Source organism: Mustela putorius, unplaced genomic scaffold (genome assembly GCF_011764305.1).
Source record: "Mustela putorius furo isolate JIRA1106 unplaced genomic scaffold, ASM1176430v1.1 tig00003853_pilon_pilon_pilon, whole genome shotgun sequence".
Classification (NCBI taxonomy): domain Eukaryota; kingdom Metazoa; phylum Chordata; class Mammalia; order Carnivora; family Mustelidae; genus Mustela; species Mustela putorius.
Window position 1 is genome coordinate 45270463 of NW_025422005.1, and position 17561 is coordinate 45288023.

Here is a 17561-nt window from a genome sequence, read left to right on the forward strand (position 1 = left end):
CTTTACAAAGAAGGTATTCCTAATAGCCTGCAGACAGATTTAATACCAGCTAATTTATTTTAGCTCCTTTATTGCTGATATTTTTTCCCCTACTAAAATTTGGAGTCCTGTGAAACCTCTCTTTTCATGTGTATTTGATCAACATAGTCCTGGTATGTGGAAAGTATTCAGTAAATGTTTTTAGATTGAATAAATGAATGGAAATAAAACTGATGAATCCAAGTCTTTTTCTTTTTTTCAATTACTTCCTTAGAAGAGTTTATGGGTGTAATACAGAAGAAATTCTTGGTCTTAAATCTGTTTTTCTTACAATATTTTTAGGAATATTCATTTGGCTTTCATGTAGAATATGATGATGAGAGAATTTGGATTTAATTATTAAAAGTACTAATTCACTTATGCACTTATGTTATTAGGCAATAGGGGCAATATAGTTCAGCAAAAAGAAGAGGGATTCATAATATATTTGACTCTTTTTTTTTTTTTTTAAGATTTTATTTTTAAGCAGTCTCCATATCCAACATGGTGCTCAAACTCACAACCCCAAGATCAAGAGTCGGTAGGTTCAGTGACTGAGCCAGCTAGGCTCCCCCAGTACATTTGACTCAATATTAGATATCCAATTAACATATCAACATTCCTGTTTCAAGAGATAATGTCATTTCTTTTCCAGTGTTTCATGGAGAAAAATTTCTTCAGATAGATGAATCAGTTGTTTTCTCAGATGTCAAAAAGCCATGCCTTAAAAAAAATTACTTTTAGAAGTTTTTCTCAGCTTTATTTAGGTATGACTGATAAAATTGTAGATACTTAAAGTGTACCTCATGATGATTTGATATATATATATATAATATATAGTGAAAAGATTTCTCCCATGTAGTTAATTAACACACCTGTCACCTCTTTTTTATTTATGCATGTAAAAGTACACATGAAAATAATATATATGTATATATATTCTTTATATTTATATATAGATGAACATTTAAATTCCTTAGCAAATTCAGTTATACAACACAGTGTTTTCAACTGTAGTCACTAAGTTTACATTAGATCCTCAGATCTTATTCATCTTATAGATGAAAGTTTGTGTGTTTTTACCAAGCTCCACTTTTCTACAAGTTTGCGTTTTTTAAAAGATTCCACATATAAGCAATACCATGCAGTGTTTCTTTATCTGGCTTATAAGCCAGAAGCATAATGCCTCAAAGGCCATTCATGGTGTCGCAAATATTGCTCTGTGTGTATGTGTGTATCATATCTTCATGCATTTGTTGACAGACACCTAGGTAGTTTCTATGTCTTGGCTGTTGTGAATAATGCTGCAGTGAACATGGAAGTGGGGGTATTTTTCTGATATCCTGTTTTCATTTTTTAAAATACATATTCAGAAATGGGATTGCTGGATCATATGGTAGTTCTCTTAAATTTTTAAGGAACCTCCATACTGTTTTTTATAATGGTTGTACCAATTTATATTCCCACCATCAGTGCACAAGGGTTCCCTTTTCCCCCCCACATCCTTGGCAACAGTTACCTCTTGTCTTTTTGGTAACAGCTATTCTAGCAGATGTGCTTTTAATTTGCATTTCCTTGGTGATAATTGATGTTGAGCACCTTTTCATGTATATGTTGACCATTTGTATGTCTTCTTTGGAAAAATGTTTATACAGTTTCTCTATTTTTTAATCATTTTTTTTTTGTTTTTGGTTTGCCATTTAGTTGCGTGAGTTCTTTATATATTTTGTATATTAACGCCTTATCACATAGATGATTTGCAAATATTTTCTCATATTCTGTAGATTGCCTTTTCATTTTGTTTCCTTTTCTGTCCAAAAATTTTTAATTTTTTAGTTTGATGTAGTCCCACTTGTTTATTTTTGCTTTTGTTTTCTTGTTTTTTTTTTTGTCATATCTAAAAAAAAAAAAGTAAAGACTTTATTTCAAGGAGCTTATCGCCTATGTTTTCTTCTAGAAGTTTTATGGTTTCTTAATTTGTTTCGAGTTGATGTGTGTGTAATGTGTAAGATAGGGTTCTAGTTTCATTCTTTGATATGTGGCTATCCAGTTTTCTCAGCAGCATTTATTGAAGAGGTTATCCTTTACCTATTGTATATGTTCTTGACTCCTTTGTTGTAAATTAATTGACCCATATATGCATAAGTTTATTTCTGGGTTCTCAATCCTATTCTGTTGACCTGTGTGTCTGTTTTTAGGCTGGTATTAGACTATTTTGATTACTATCACTTTGTAATATGGTTTGAAGTTTGGAAGTGTGATTCTTCTTACTTTGTTGTTCTTTCTCAAGATTGCCTTGACTTTTTGGGGTCTTTTGTGGTTCCATATAAACTTTAGGATTGTTTCTTCTGTTTCTGTGAAAAATGTCATTAGAGTTTTGATGAGGATTGTGTAGAATCTGTAGGCTGCTTTGTCTTTAGAGACATTTTAACATTATCAGTTCTTCTGTCTGGGAGCGTGATGTATCGTGTCTTCTTTTTATCAGTGTCTTAAAATTTTCAGTGTGCAGATCTCTCACCTTGGTTACATTTATCAATTATTATTTTCTTTTGATATAATTGTAAGGTTTTCTTCATTTCTCTGATAATTCATTTTTAGTGTATGGAAACACAACTGATTTTTGTATATTGACGTTATATATTGCAGCTTTATTGAATTTGTTGACAAAGTAATACTTCATCTTTTTTTTTTTTTAAAGATTTTATTTATTTATTTGACAGGGAGAGACAGTGAGCAAGATAGGGAACAAAAGTGCGTGGAGAAAGATAGGGAGAAGCAGGCTTCCTGCTGAGCAGGCAGCCCGATGTGGGGCTTAATCCCAGGACCCTGGGATCATGACCTGAGCCAAAGGCAGATGCTTAACAACTGAGCCACCGAGGTGCCCCAGTAATACTTCATCTTTAAATTGTTTGGTTTTTTTTTGAGCAATTTCATTCACTTTCTGGTTTCTTTGTTGTTTGGTTTATGCATATCGCATTAAAAAACAAAACATCCATCTGTTTGACTGTTACAGTCTTTGCTCTTACACTCTTTGCTCTGGAAAGAGCATATATGTTCTCAGTAGTCAGTATTCTCAATTATCAAATGGGGAAAGAGGAATTGAACTCTTTTTTTTTCTTTTTTTTTTTAATTGACAAGGAGATGCAGCATTGGTTACTTTCATTGAGGTTGTCTGGCGTTTGAGGAGAGAGACCTATTTTTTAGGCCATGTAGGCAAGTGTTTGGGTTTTATGAAATTCCCAAAAGTGAGTACTAAACTACCCAGGGATCAAGAAACCACTTAGGTTATTTTAATTGAGTAGAAATCCCCTGAAATTGATTTCAGCCATAAAAAATAATGAAACCTTGCCATTTGCAACAAGATGGATGGACCTAGAGCATACAATGCTATGTGAAGTCAGTCAGAGAAAGATAAATGCCATATGATTTCACTCATATGTGGAATTTAATAAACAAATGAACAAAGAAAAAGAACAGAATAGACTGTTAAATATAAAAAGAACAAACTGGTTGTTACGGGGGGAGCGGAGAGTGGGGGGTTGGGTGAAATAGGTGAGGGGGATTAAGAATACACTTAATTTGATGAACATTGAGTAATGTTTAGAATTGTTGAATTCTATATTTTACACCTGAAATTGATATAACACTGTATGTTAATTACACTGGAATTTAAAAAATTAACTGAAAAAGGAAGTCCCTGAAATTGATATTTTTCTGGAGTTCTAGAAACGTATTTTGGAATGTTAGGATAGATTGCTTGAACTTGATATGATGGCTACCAGTTTATTTTATATGTAGGTAAAATAACTCTCAAGCTTCACTAAAGTTTTTGAGATGATAATTTAATACTTGAGAAAGTTATAAAGGTAAAAATAATCTCCAGTGACAAGAAACTCAGTTCTTTCTAGGTCAGCCCATTTCATGTTTGAATTGTTCTCACTGGGAGCATTATTATATGTAGTTAACCATGCTTCCTGTGAACTGAAGTGAGGAAACTTGGGATCAGATGTTGTGACAGCTTGTACTGCATCACTTCTGTTGAGTTACTTCTCTGTGCCTCAGGTTTCTCATTACTACAGTGGAGGACAGTAACACTTGATAGAGCTGTGGGGTTGAGTGAGCAGAGTAGTTAGTACTTAGAATAATGTTTGGCACAGAATAAGCAATAAGTGTTGTTGTCACATCTATTATTATTATTAATGTATTTGTTTTAATGATTGTGGAACTTGACTCCAAGAAATGGTTAAGAGATTGTCAACTGGCTCTTTGATTTCTAGCATATAGGCTGTGTGTCATCAAGTGAAATAGAGGACATGGGTTTGGTAAAGGAAGGGAAAGGGGATGCTGAGTTTACTTCTGAACATGCTGAATTTGAGGTGTTTGTGGAACAATACTATACTGAGATACATGAATTTGAAGAAAAGGGCAGAGTCCTTGGCACATGGTTGATAATTACAACTATGAGAGATGGGCTAGATAACTTAAGGATCTACTTTGGTTATAGATTAGAAACCTGGGGACCCTAAACTTTAAAGAATAGGTAAAAGCCATAAAGCATACCATCTGAGAGTGAGTAGAAGAAACTGGAGTGAGAAGTGCCACCAAAAAGGGGGAGTAATCAATGTTGTCTATTGCAACAGAGATTGCAGTGATCTGAGAACTGGAAGGTATACATGGCTTGATAATTAAAGGGTCTTTTGTGAACCTTTGGTTTCAATAGAGGAGTGGAGGCAGAAGCCAGATAGCAGTGATGTTAGAAGGGTGAAAGAGGAGGAGGCACAGACAATAAATGTACACTGCTGTTTTGAGAAATGCTGGTGAGACAAATGTTGAAAACTAGAGGAAGATGGACGGGATATTGATGGGCTAAGGAAAAGGAGCTATTAGAAAAGAAAGTGGTTGATTGTCAGGAGAGTGTAGAAGAGGTGAGTTCAAGGCCACAAGTTGGTGATACTGGCTTTGAACAGGAGAAGGGTGAAAACATCTAAGACTGGAGCGAAGAGAAATGTGGATATAACCAAGACTTTAAGATAGAGGAAATCACTCCTATGGACGTGATTGCCCCCAAAGAAATGAAAGGGGAATTTGCTATAAGGAGTAGATGGTTGACTATGTGTTGTGAGGTGAATGGTCAATGTTTAGAATAGTAATTGAAGGAAGTAGAAGGGGAGGCTGACAAGTTTGTTTTCTGATAGAGGGATTTTTCATCTGAGCAGTATTTGGATATTACTAGTAGTGTGGATACTATGTGTTACATGAAAGGGGAAGGACTATTGTTTCATTTAATGCCATGTAGATTTATTTAGCATATATTATGTACAAAATACTGTTCTTTGTCCTTCCGGAAGAGTCAAATGAATATTGACTGCCTTACTTAAGGTCGGGATGGGTATGTGTTCATAGCTCATGTCTTATGATTTGTTAAAATCACAAATGTTTACCATAGCCTAAAAATGAAAAATGATACATGAGCTTTGTAAACATGCTATAAAGGTTTGAAAGAAGTAGGGACCCCATTAAATAGGAGGAAATAGGAAATCTTTATGGAAAAGACAAAAAATATGTAAAATAAGGGCTACATGTATATTTTCTGATAAAGAAGTAATAAAACCAGTTTTAAGTTTTTAATTTATTATAGAAGTCATTTATTCATATACAATGACTAGCATTAACCAGAAATGAAGAAATTAAGAGATTAATAAAACAGTGAATTCTGCTCTATCCGAAAGATGTTCCAAACTTGGTTATTTTTTTGTAGTGTTAAAAAATTCAGTAATCCTTTCAACAAATATTTAATGAACATCTCCTGTTAGGTACCTAGGATATAGAGAAGACCAAGATGTAGTTTCTTTCCTCAGGGAGTGCATACTCTGGTAGAAGAAACAGAAGTAAAAAGAACTTAAGTTCTATGCAGTAGATTATATGAAAGTGGTGTGTATGAGTAGAGAGATTTGGGGTTACAGTAGAAGGAAGAATGAATAAATGATTATGTTGCTATGACAGCAAGTTTTTTCCTTTTCTTTTCTTTAGTTGGAGAACATCAATTGACAGGCCATAAAGTGGCAGTTAAAATCTTAAATAGACAGAAGATTCGCAGTTTAGATGTTGTTGGAAAAATAAAACGAGAAATTCAAAACCTAAAACTCTTTCGTCATCCTCATATTATCAAACTGTAAGTATTTATGTATCTGAAAATGCAAAAGATAAACTGTCTTGAAATATTTCCTATGAATTCACAAAAAATTGTGTATCTTTAGTTAACTTGTTACGAAAGTATAAATCTTAGTATTTACATTCAGCAAATATTAATTCATTTAGCCTCCATCAATCCTTTCTTGCATACTTTTAGTTTATAAACAAAAGTCATTTTTCAAAATTGGTATTGTTTTCAAGAGATGAATGCAGCCTTGGAAGTTGACTCTATTCTAGTATTTACTTCGAAGGGCACTTAGGACTTTGATATTCCTAAATTCATTTTTAAATTTTTTTTCTTTTTACATCTTTTTAAATCTTTTTAAATCTTTTTTTCATTAGCATCACAGTGATTTCTTTTAGGAAAAGATAAAATGTAACTGTTTAAGATTATCCATCATCATATATTACTTCCAAAACTGCAGTAATTACTGCAGCAAAGCTCTTAGGAAGGCAGGTGAATTTTTTTTTTGATAGGACAAGTTACAAACTTAAAAGGTAATATGAAGAGATTGATAAAGCTGATTAATTATATTGAAAGAAATAATTTAAAATTAATTAGACCTCGAGAAAGTAGATACTGAGTATGTAACAGTATTCTTAGAAATCATTTAAAGTTGTAGTATAATATTTAGTGAGAAAATGTAATATGCTAAACACTGAAAATTTTCTTCTTTTTAATCTTAAAGCTTGAATAGAGTTTTGTAAAATAAATATTAATCTTGTTGAGTACCTGCTTGTGGCTAGGAACTGTATTGAGTATTTTACAGATGCAATTTCACTTTATCCTCATGATACCTATAGAGTAGGTATTATTGTTTTCAATTTATAAGTAAAGAAATTGCATATCTAAAGAGTATCAGCAATGTATCCAAGGTCAAAGAGCCAGTAAGTAGAGGAGCTGGTAGTTGAGTTCCTATCTGACTCCAAATGCTGTGCTATTAATGCTTTACTCCAGTACTCCAGTCTTTCTCAAAACAAAGTTATATGAATTCCTTTTAAGGAAAAAAATAAATTTGTGGATCCCTGGTTTTGATTTATTTTTAGTATATTGTTACTTAAGTATATACTTAAGTATATTAAGTATACTTAGTAAAAGTTAGGTGTAATAAACTCCATATCCTTAGAGCTTTGACACAATTATGAAACCAAGATAAATTCACAATTTAAATATAAGACAATGAAGTCAATGAAATTTGAAGTAGTATCTGTAATATAATGTGATAAATAATGTTTTTCAAAAACCAAATCATTGTTATTTAAATAGTAGAAGGACATCCTTATTTATGTTTTGATTCAAATAATATTTAAAGGAAAAAAAATCATTAATGTCCCTGAGGCTTTGTTTGCTAGTTCATTATAATCAGACATTATATTTAGCCTAAACTTTGTTAGTGAGCAGTCTTTGGATGTCAGTGTCAACAAGGAACAGCTAGGTAATCTGCAGAGGTACATTATTTGCCTTGGGACAAGGCTAGCATAGTAGCTGTGGTAGATTGAATCATGCTCCCCTCCCACAAGACATTCTAATCCCTAGAATCTTCGAATATGTTACATTACATGGCAAAGGGGAATTAAAGTTATAGATGGATTTAAAGTAGCTAATCAGCTGATCTTAAAATAGGGAGATTTTCTTTGTTTTTCTGGGTGTGCTGATTCTACTGGAATCACAGTGTTCCTTAAAAGTGAAAGAGGGAGTCAAGGCTCAGAAGGAGATTTGAGAGTGAAGTGAGGTCAGAGTGATAAAATGTGAGAAGGATGCAACTGGCTGTTGTTGACTTTGAAGATGGAGGAAAAGGGCCATGAGCTAAGAAATGCAGGCTCTCTAAAAATTAGAAAATAAAAATTATTTCTTTTAGAGGCTTGCTGCCAACCTTGATTTTAGCCCAGTGAGATATGTCAGACTTATATAAAACTACAAGATAATACATTTTTGTTGTTTTAAGCCACCAAATTTGAAGTATGGCAGCAGTAGGAAACTAATATGGGAGCATTCCTGAAATCCTTAAACAAGTGGCTTATCCAGTAATTATTGCTCGGATTGGGAACATGTGTTTAGTCTTTACTCATACTAGCTACCTTTATTGTTAGTGAAGTGTTGCAAATTGGTATGTTCAGTGCATTTTACCAACAATATATATATGTGCCTAATTGTTCAAGAAGGCTTTTTCTGGAGGGGCTTGTTCTGCTGTTGGGTAGCTGGGATTCTAACAGCTTCAGTGTCCTCTTCATATGAAGTTCACTTCATCAACATAAACAAGTAATGAGGTCTCTGATCATGGCAGTGCATGATTGATTACAAGCTTATCGTCTAGGACCTATATTCCAGATGATCCAGAAAATGTATATGCAGACTTTTTAAGATTAGCATAAGAATTATGCTACTAGCTTGGTAACCCACCTCTCCTATTCTTTGTTTCCTTAATTTTAAAATGGGGATGTGTCTGCAGTGGTATAATGCCTGGTATTTGATGACAATCGGCTTAAAGTAGGAATAGGTAACTTACAAGCTTTCAGTTCACTTCAGTCCACTTGCAGGATTCTAAACTGTTTTTCCCCCTACTCAAAACAGTTCATATCTGACTTCGACTCCATGTTAATAATGACTTGATTCTGATTACTGAGTGGCTTCTAAGCTAAATCTCTTTGCTCTTCCTTACTGAGCAGCCACTTCTATAAGAGGAGAAAGCTGGAAAGCCAGCCTAAAAGTATTACATGCCAGAATGAGTGTGAAGGGAGAGATCTCTGTGTTTGTCTTGTTTCTTGACCTCATCCTTTTTAGAATGCCAACCCTGAAAGACCCCAGAGAAATTTTGCCCACTTAGAGTATGAGCCCTAGTTTCTGTTCTGTTCCTATAAATGCAAATCAAATTTTGTAAGTACGCAGTTGCAACTGTCATGAGGATTTAAAAGCTTATTTTTTATGTCAAATCTACCAGTGTTTTCTTGACTTCATTTCTGTAATTATTATTTCAAATTTTGGTTTAGCTAATTATCTTATTCTGGTTTAGAATTATTTAACTATTTGCTATTTTGTTTTGTGAGGGAGATGTAGAACATTCTCAGGGTTGATCAGAAAGTAATTAGCAGAGGTGAATTTAATGTTTAAAGCTTTTGGCTTCCAGCCTTGGGCTTAATCCATTCAGCCAGATTGCCTCTTTAATTGCGGACTGAATTAAAGGAAAAAGTACTCATGTATCCTTGCTATAGAACAAGCTTACTGGCATAGCCTCTAACAGTGTTAGTGATTTAAACAGGGAGAGAGACCTGATCCTTTTAGTGGTTTTGTTTGTTTTGTGCAGTCTTGGACTAACTGCCAAGAATAGTCCCTTATTACAGAATGGGCCTCTAGTTTCTCTAGCAAGAAAGCTTGAAAACCAAAAACCAAGAATGTAGGATATTTATTGCATGATTTCTCTATTAACTCAAATTGTACAATCCCACTGGGAGAAAATTGAAAAGAGTAAACAGGAATCAAAGGAAACTCCAAACTTTCCCATGAACTAGAATTTGTTGATTTTTGTCTTCGTTTTCTTTTCTTCCCTGTAGTTCTTAAGGAACTTCACTTTTTTTTTTTTAAATTAACATAAAACGTATTATTTGTTTCAGGGGTACAGGTCTGAGATTCATCAGTCTTACACAATTCACAGCACTCACCCTACCCAATGTCCATCACCCAGCTACCCCATCCCTCCCACCCACCCTTTCCTCCAGCGACTCTCGGTTTGTTTCCTGAGATTAAGCATCTCTTATGGTTTGTCTCCCTCTCTGGTTTCATCTTGTTTCATTTTTTCCTCTCTTCCCCTATGATCCTCTTGTTTATCAAATTCCACACATCAGTGAGATCATATGATAATTGTCTTTCTCTGATTGACTTATTTCGTATAGCATAATACCAGCTAGTTACATCCATGCTGTTGCAAATGGCAAGATTTCATTTTTGAAATCTGCATAATATTTCATTGTGTGTGTGTTTGTGTGTGTGTGTATCCATTCATCTATCAATGGACATCTAGGCTCTTTCCATGGTTTGGGTATAATGGACATTGCTACTGTAAACATTGGGGTGAAACTTCCCTTTTGGATCCCTACATTTATATCTTTGGGGTAAATACCCAGTAGTGCAGTTGCTGGGTAATATAGGGTAGCTCTATTTTCAACTTTTTGAGGAAACTCCATACTGTTTTCCAGAGTGGCTATACCAGCTTGCATTCCCACCAACAGTGTAGGAGGGTTCCCCTTTCACCACATCCTCACCAACATCTGTCATTTCCTTGTGTCTGTTGGCCATTTGGATGTCTTCTTTGCAGAAATGTCTGTTCATGTCTTCTGCCCATTTCTTTTTTTTTTAAAGATTTTATTTATTTATTTGACAGACAGAGATTACAAACAGGCAGAGAGGCAGGCAGAGAGAGGAAGGGAAGCAGGCACCCCGCTGAGCAGAGAGCCTGACGCGGGGCTTGATCCCAGGATGCTGGGGTCGTGACCTGAACTGAAAGCAGAGGCTTTAACCCACTGAGCCACCCAGGCGCCTCTTCTGGGCGCCATTTCTTGATTGGATTATTTGTTCTTTGGGTGCTGAGTGTGATAAGTTCTTTATAGATTTTACATACTAGCCCTTTATCTGATAAGTCATTTGTAAATATCTTTTCCCATTCTGTTGGTTGCCTTTTGGTTTTGACTGTTTTCCTCTGCTGTGCAAAAGCTTTTACTCTTGATGAAGTCCCAATAGTTCATTTTTGCCCTTATTTCCCTTGCCTTTGGCGATGCGTCTGGAAGAAGTTGCTTTGGTTGTGGTCAAAAAGGTTGCTGCCTGTGTTCTCCTCAAGTATTTTGATGGATTCCTGTCTCACATATAGATCATTCATCCATTCTGAGTCTGCTTTTGTGTGTGGTGTGAGGAAATGGTCCAGTTTCATTCTTCTGCATGTGGTTTTCCAATTTTCCCAACACCATTTGTTTAAGAAACTGTTTTTCTCCATTGGACATACTTTCCTGCTTTGTTGAAGATTAGTTGACCGTAGAGTTGGGGGTCCATTTCTGGGCTCTCTATTCTGTTTATTGATCTATGTGTCTGTTTTTGTGCCAGTACCATACTGTCTTGATGATTGCTGCTTTGTAATAGAACTTGAAGTCTGGAATTGTGATGCCACTGGCTTTGCTTTTCTTTTTCAACATTCCTCTGGCTATTCGGGGTCTTTTCTGGTTGCATACAAATTTTAGGATTACTTGTCCCATTTCTTTGAAAAAAAGTTGATGGTATTTTGATAGGGATTGCATTAAATGTGTAGATTGCTCTAGGTAGCATAGACGTTTTCACAATATTTGTTCTTCCAATCCATGAGCATGGAACATTTTTCCATTTCTTTGTGTCTTCCTCAATTTCTTTCATGAGTACTTTATAGTTTTATGAGTACAGATTCCTTGCCTCTTTGGTTAGGTTTATTCCTAGGCATCTTATGGTTTGGGGTACAACTGTAAATGGGATCAACTCCTTAATTTCTCTTTCTTCTGTCTTATTGTTGGTGTATAGAAATGCAACTGATTTCTGTGCATTGATTTTATATCCTGATACTGAATTCCTGTATGAGTTCTAGCAGTTTTGGGGTAGAGTCTTTTGGGTTTTCCTCATAAAGTGTCATAAAATCTGCAGAGAGTGAGAGTTTGACTCCTTCTTTGCTAATTCAGATGCCTTTTATGTCTTTCTGTTGTCTGATTGCTGATGCTAGGACTTCTGGTATTATGTTGAATAGCAGTGGTAATAGTGGACAACCCTGCTGTGTTCCTGACCTTAGGGGAAGAGCTCTCAGTTTTCCTCCATTGAGAATGATATTTGCTGTGAGTTTTTCATAGATGGCTTTTATGATATTGAGGTATGTACCTTCTCTCTGTACAGTGTGAAGAGTTTTGATCAAGATGAATGCTGTCGGGGCGCCTGGGTGGCTCAGTGGGTTAAGCCGCTGCCTTCGGCTCGGGTCATGATCTCAGGGTCCTGGGATCGAGGCCCGCATCGGGCTCTCTGCTCAACGGGGAGCCTGCTTCCTCCTCTCTCTCTAGGCCTGCCTCTCTGCCTACTTGTGATCTCTGTCTGTCAAATAAAAATAAATAAAATCTTTAAAAAAAAAAAAAAAGAAAGAATGCTGTACTTTGTCAAATGCTTTTTCTGCATCTACTGAGAGTATCATATGGTTTTTGTTCTTTCTTTTATTAATGTATTGTATCACATTGATTGATTTGCGGATGTTGAACCAACCTTACAGCCCAGAATAAATCCTACTTGGTTGTAGTGAGTAATCCTTTTAATGTACTGTTGGATCCTATTGTCTAGTATTTTGGTGAGAGTTTTTGCATCCATGTTCATCAGGGATATTGGTCTGTAATTCTCCTTGTCTGGTTTTGGGATCAAGGTAATACTGGCCTCATAAAATGATTTTGGAGTTTTCCTTCCATTTCTGTTTTTTGGAACAGTTTCAGAAGAATAGGTATTAATTCTTTTTTAAATGTTTTGTACATCTGGCCCTGGGCTCTTGTTTATTGGGGGGTCTTTGATGACTGTTTCAATTTCCTTGCTGGTTATGGGTCTGTTCAGGTTTTCTATTTCTTCCTGGTTCAGTTTTGGTAGTTTAATATGTCTCTAGGAGTGCATCCTTTTCTTCCAGATTGTCTAATTTGCTGGCATATAGTTGCCCATAATATGTTCTTATTTATTTATTTATTTATTTGACAGACAGAGATCACAAGCAGGCAGAGAGGCAAGCATAGAGAGAGAGGGAAGCAGGCTCCTTGCTGAGCAGAGAGCCTGATTCGGGGCTAGACCGCAGGACCCTGAGATCATGACCTGAGCTGAAGGCAGAGGCTTTAACCCCCAAAGCCACCCAGGTGCCCCCTCCCCCATAATATGTTCTTATAATTGTATTTCTGTGGTGTTGGTTGGGACCACTCCTCTTTCATTCAGGATTTTATTAATTTGGGTCCTTTCTCTTTTCTTTTTGAAAATTCTGGCCAGGGGTTTATCAGTCTCATTAAATTTTCAAAGAACCAGCTTCTAGTTTTGGTGATATTCTACTGTTCTTTTGCTTTTTATTTCATTGATTTCTACTCTGATTTTTATCATTTCTCTTCTTCTGCTGCGTTTAGGTTTTAGTTGCTGTTCTTTTCCAGCTTTAGAGAACTTCACTTCAACGAATCAGAAGATTAGTACTTACTTATTTGGTAGACCTAGTTTTGTCTGTTCACTTTTTTTAAAGTTTTATCTTACTCAACCTGTAGACAGCTCTTTAACATTGTTCACCATCACCTCCTTAAAATGTTGTATTCTCTGGGTTTCTATAACATCACAGTGTTCTGATTTTCTTTTTTCATTCTCTTCTCCTCTTAAGACTCTCTTTTATGGGCCTCTTTATCTTCATAGCCATTAAATATTGATGCATGTCAGCATTGTGAGCTAGAGTAATGTTAGTGAACCACCTTTGGTTGACCCCATCTATTATGATGGTTGTCTTTTGCAATTTTTGTGCTAAAGATTTCCAAAACTATTATTTCTGAGCCAGCTATTTCGCCTGAATCCTGAACACACTTACTGAACTCTTTATTGAATGTTTCCCTTCTTAAGTCATAGAATCATTTGAAACTAAATTGAACTTTTTTTTCTTTCCCAGACTTTTTCTGTTCTGTTTTGTTTTGTTTTGTTTTTAAAGATTTTATTTATTTACTTGACAGAGAAGTGAGAGAGGGTACCTAAATGAGGAGTGGTGAGGGAGAAACAGGCTTCCTGCTGAGCAGGGAGCCTGAGGCTGAGCTCAATCCCAGGACCCTGGGGTCATGACTTGAGTTGAAGTCAGATACATAATGACTGAGCCACCCAGGCATCCCAATGTTTTGTTTTGTTTTAGGTGACAATACCATTCATGCAATTTTCTAGCCTAAAACTTGGGGCTCATCTTTAATTCTGTTTCTCTCATCTGTACATATAATTAATCATTGAGTTCTGCAGCCCCTTTCCCTAAATATCTTCTTAGTCTATTTCTTTCTGCTTTTATTGTCACCACTGTCTTTTGCATATTGTCCTTCAGCTATTGTTTCTGCCTAGAAAGCTTTTCCCACACCTCCGTTTCCCTAAGCTTCTAATTCCAATTTGCCATTTAGGTCTTAGCCTTTACAGGTGACTCTGTAAGTCTGTGTTAGGCATCATTGTCTGTGTACCACAGTAGTCAGCCTTTCTAAGGCCCTAGACATTATTTTGCGCTTGCTCATTTGTTTTTATTAGTATCCCCCACAAGACCAAGTTCTTTAGAAGCAGGAATTATGTTTGTTTTTTCTTTTATTTAGCACACTTTTACTGATTACCTAGTATCTAACAGGAACTGTTCTAGGCATTGGGCATATGATAGTGAAAGACAAGGTTTCTGCCTTTATGGAGCCTCTGTTCTAGATCTATCTAACAGTTCTAGATAGTGAGTAAGCAAGTTAACAGCATTACTTTAGGCAGTGATAAGTGCTTTGAGGAGAATGAAAGGTAGTACTACCGTTCTAGGGTGTGACTAGCAAGCAGTAAGTCCTAATTCAGATTAAGTTGTGGGAAGGCCTCACTGGGGGGGGGGGTAGAGTTTGAGCTAAAACCTGAGAGATTATTAAGATCTAGCCATCTAGTGTAATGATGTTACTATAGTATAGAATGGGTATGGAGGCAGAAGTGGAACCAGACCAGTTAGGAATCTGTTGTCGTGTAGTCCAACTAAGAGATTATGATTATGGTGGCTTTAACCAAAGTGACAGTCTATAGATTTGTGCTGTCCAGTGCAGTGGCCACTGGCTACATGTAGCATAAATTTAAATCAATTAAAATATTTCATTCTCTAGTCAAACAAACCATATTTCAAGTGTTTAATAGCAATGTGTGGCTAATGACTATTGTAAGGCTATTTAAAACATTTCTATCATTGTAGAAAGTTCTATTTGATACCACTGGTCTAAGTGGAGAGAAATCTATGGATTCAATATAAATATTTTGTAGGTTAAGTTAATGAGTTACTGAGGTTAATAAAGTAACTGAGGTTTTCGGGTTTTTTTTTTTGTTTTTTAAGAGGGAGGCTAAGCAATGGGATTTTGTATTTTGGCTTGAGCAACTAAGTGCTGATAATGAGGCTATTTTTTGAGGTAGGAAGAATGGTGGAGAGTCATGTTGGGGTACAGGTGGATATTAAGGATACTTGTTTTAGCCATGTTAAGTTGAGAATCCTATTAGACGTCTAAATGGAGATATTAGATGTCATCTTTATGTCCCTAGCACCTAGTACAGTAATAGGTATTTACTAATTACTTACAGCATATATAAGTAAAGAGGTGCCAATTGAACAAAGCCCTGATGGTTCTATGAGGACAATAAGAGCAAAATAATGAAAATATAAAGAACATGCTATGTTGGGAGCAGCTGTCTTGTTTGGCTGGCCAATAGAATATGTGTAGGAAAATGGAGGAAGGCGAGTCCAGAAATTTAGCTTTTTCATCCCTTCATTTAGCAAATGACACCACTGAGTCACTCGGGATATACTGGCAAACAAAAAGATGACAGCAAAATCTCTGCTGCTCTGGAGCTTCTGTTCACGTGTATGGGTATAATGGGGCGGCCGGGGGTGAGAGGCAATGAGTAGGTAGATAATGAAACTTAAGTTAGTAAAATAAATTGTAAGTTAGACCATGAAAAGGTGAGGGAATATGCCATGCAGATTATCTGGAGGAGGAAAATAACAAATAGAGGGAACATAAAGGCTCTGAGGTGGAGAGATCAAGGGAGCAAAGTGATCTAGGGGGAATTGTACTAAGAGATTGTACTAAGAGATGAGGACAGAGACATAAAGGGGAACCAGATTTTGTAGGGTATTATAAACCATTGTAAGGACTTAGGCTTTTACTCTGAGCCAAATGGGAAGCCATTAGAAGGTTTTGGTCAGAGGTCTGATATGACCTGACTTATATTGAAGCAGGGAAACCAATTAGGAGTCAGTTGCAGTACTGTGGAGTAGAAGAGTTGTTGGCTTAGAATAGAGCAAAGTCTGGAGGATGTTGAGAAGTAACTATCTTCCCTATATACTTTTGAGGTAGGGTAACATTATTTGCTTAGAGATTAGATGAGGGTTGTGAAAAAAGAGAAGGCAGTGATTGACTCCATGGTTATCTGGCTTGGGGAGAAAAGAATAGAGTTGCTATTAAGTGAAATGGAGAAGATTATGGGAGAAACAAGTTTGAGGTGTGGGGTATTAGAGGATGGTATCAAGAATTTGATTTTGGTTTTGTGACGTTGAGATGCTTATTAGGCATCTAAGTAGAGCTATAAATAGGTTATTGAATATATGACTCCAGAGTTAAGGGGACAGGTTTAAGATAGAGATAAATTTGAAAGTCATCAGCATGTAGGTGGTACTTAAGATATTTAGAGTCTGAAGACTGAATACTCACCAATGATGTGAGTATAGATAAACAAGAAGTCTATGGATTGATCTCTAGGGCGTAATGATATTAAGATGTCCAAGATGAGGAGGAACCACCAAAGGAGAATGAAAATGAACAGTTCAGAGGTTGGAGGAAAACCAGGAGAATATGGTATCTTGAAGCCAAGTGAAGAATATATTTGAAGAAAGAAAGATTATTAGCTGTTCCTTATACTGCTGAGTATTGAGTAAGATGAGATTGAGAATTGACCCATTAGATATGGCAAGGTGGAGGTTGCTAGTGTCTTTCCAAAGGGCCAGTTTATTGTAATGATGAAAGCAAAATCCTGTTTTGAGGGGGTTAGGAGAGAATTTGAGCTGAAGAAGGGGACTTAGTAATAATATGCAATTCAGGAATTTTATTAAAAGGTAAAGAGAGAAATAGTGGTAATGAGAGGAAATGTGGGTTCTAAACAGGGCTTGTTGTCTTTTTTTTTTTTTTTTAAGATGAAAGATGTTATAGAATGCTTGTACACCAAAGGGGATACTTTGGTCAAGATGGAGAGACTGGTACAGGAGAAAGAAGAGCTAATTGTAGAAACCAAGTCCTTTAGTAGGTAGGAAGAATAATTGGAAGAGTTATTGTTTGATAGTAAATGACCATGGTGTGAGTGGCTGGGTATGGTGGATGATGAAGCGGTCAAGGAAACTAGAGGCCATATATTGTACAGGTCATCCATGTGTGTATCATGTACAACAGTAGCAATGGGGGAAAAAGACATTAAGTCAGAATGAAAGGGAGTGGGGAGAGTTAGGTTGATGACTATAACAAAAAAAAGGTATTGGGTGTGTAATCCGATGGCCTGTACTTCAGAGACAGTGGAGTTTTTGAGGAAGGAGATTTTGAGTGAGGATTTCCTTTAG

General features: G+C 36.0%; 1 protein-coding gene across 4 annotated transcripts in view; it reads left to right on the forward strand.

Annotated features, from left to right (window-relative positions):
• The window catches only part of PRKAA2 (protein kinase AMP-activated catalytic subunit alpha 2), a 65118-nt gene that overhangs the window by 23174 nt on the left and 24383 nt on the right, over nucleotides 1–17561 (forward strand). For all 4 annotated transcript variants that reach the window (XR_006601759.1, XM_045064592.1, XM_004751619.3 and 1 more), the window contains exon 2: nucleotides 6049–6190. Coding sequence is in view for 3 of the 4 variants with exons in the window: in XM_045064592.1 (XP_044920527.1) it covers nucleotides 6049–6190 (142 nt within the window). In the remaining variant the exon portion in view is untranslated. The remainder of the gene's footprint in view (nucleotides 1–6048; nucleotides 6191–17561) is intronic.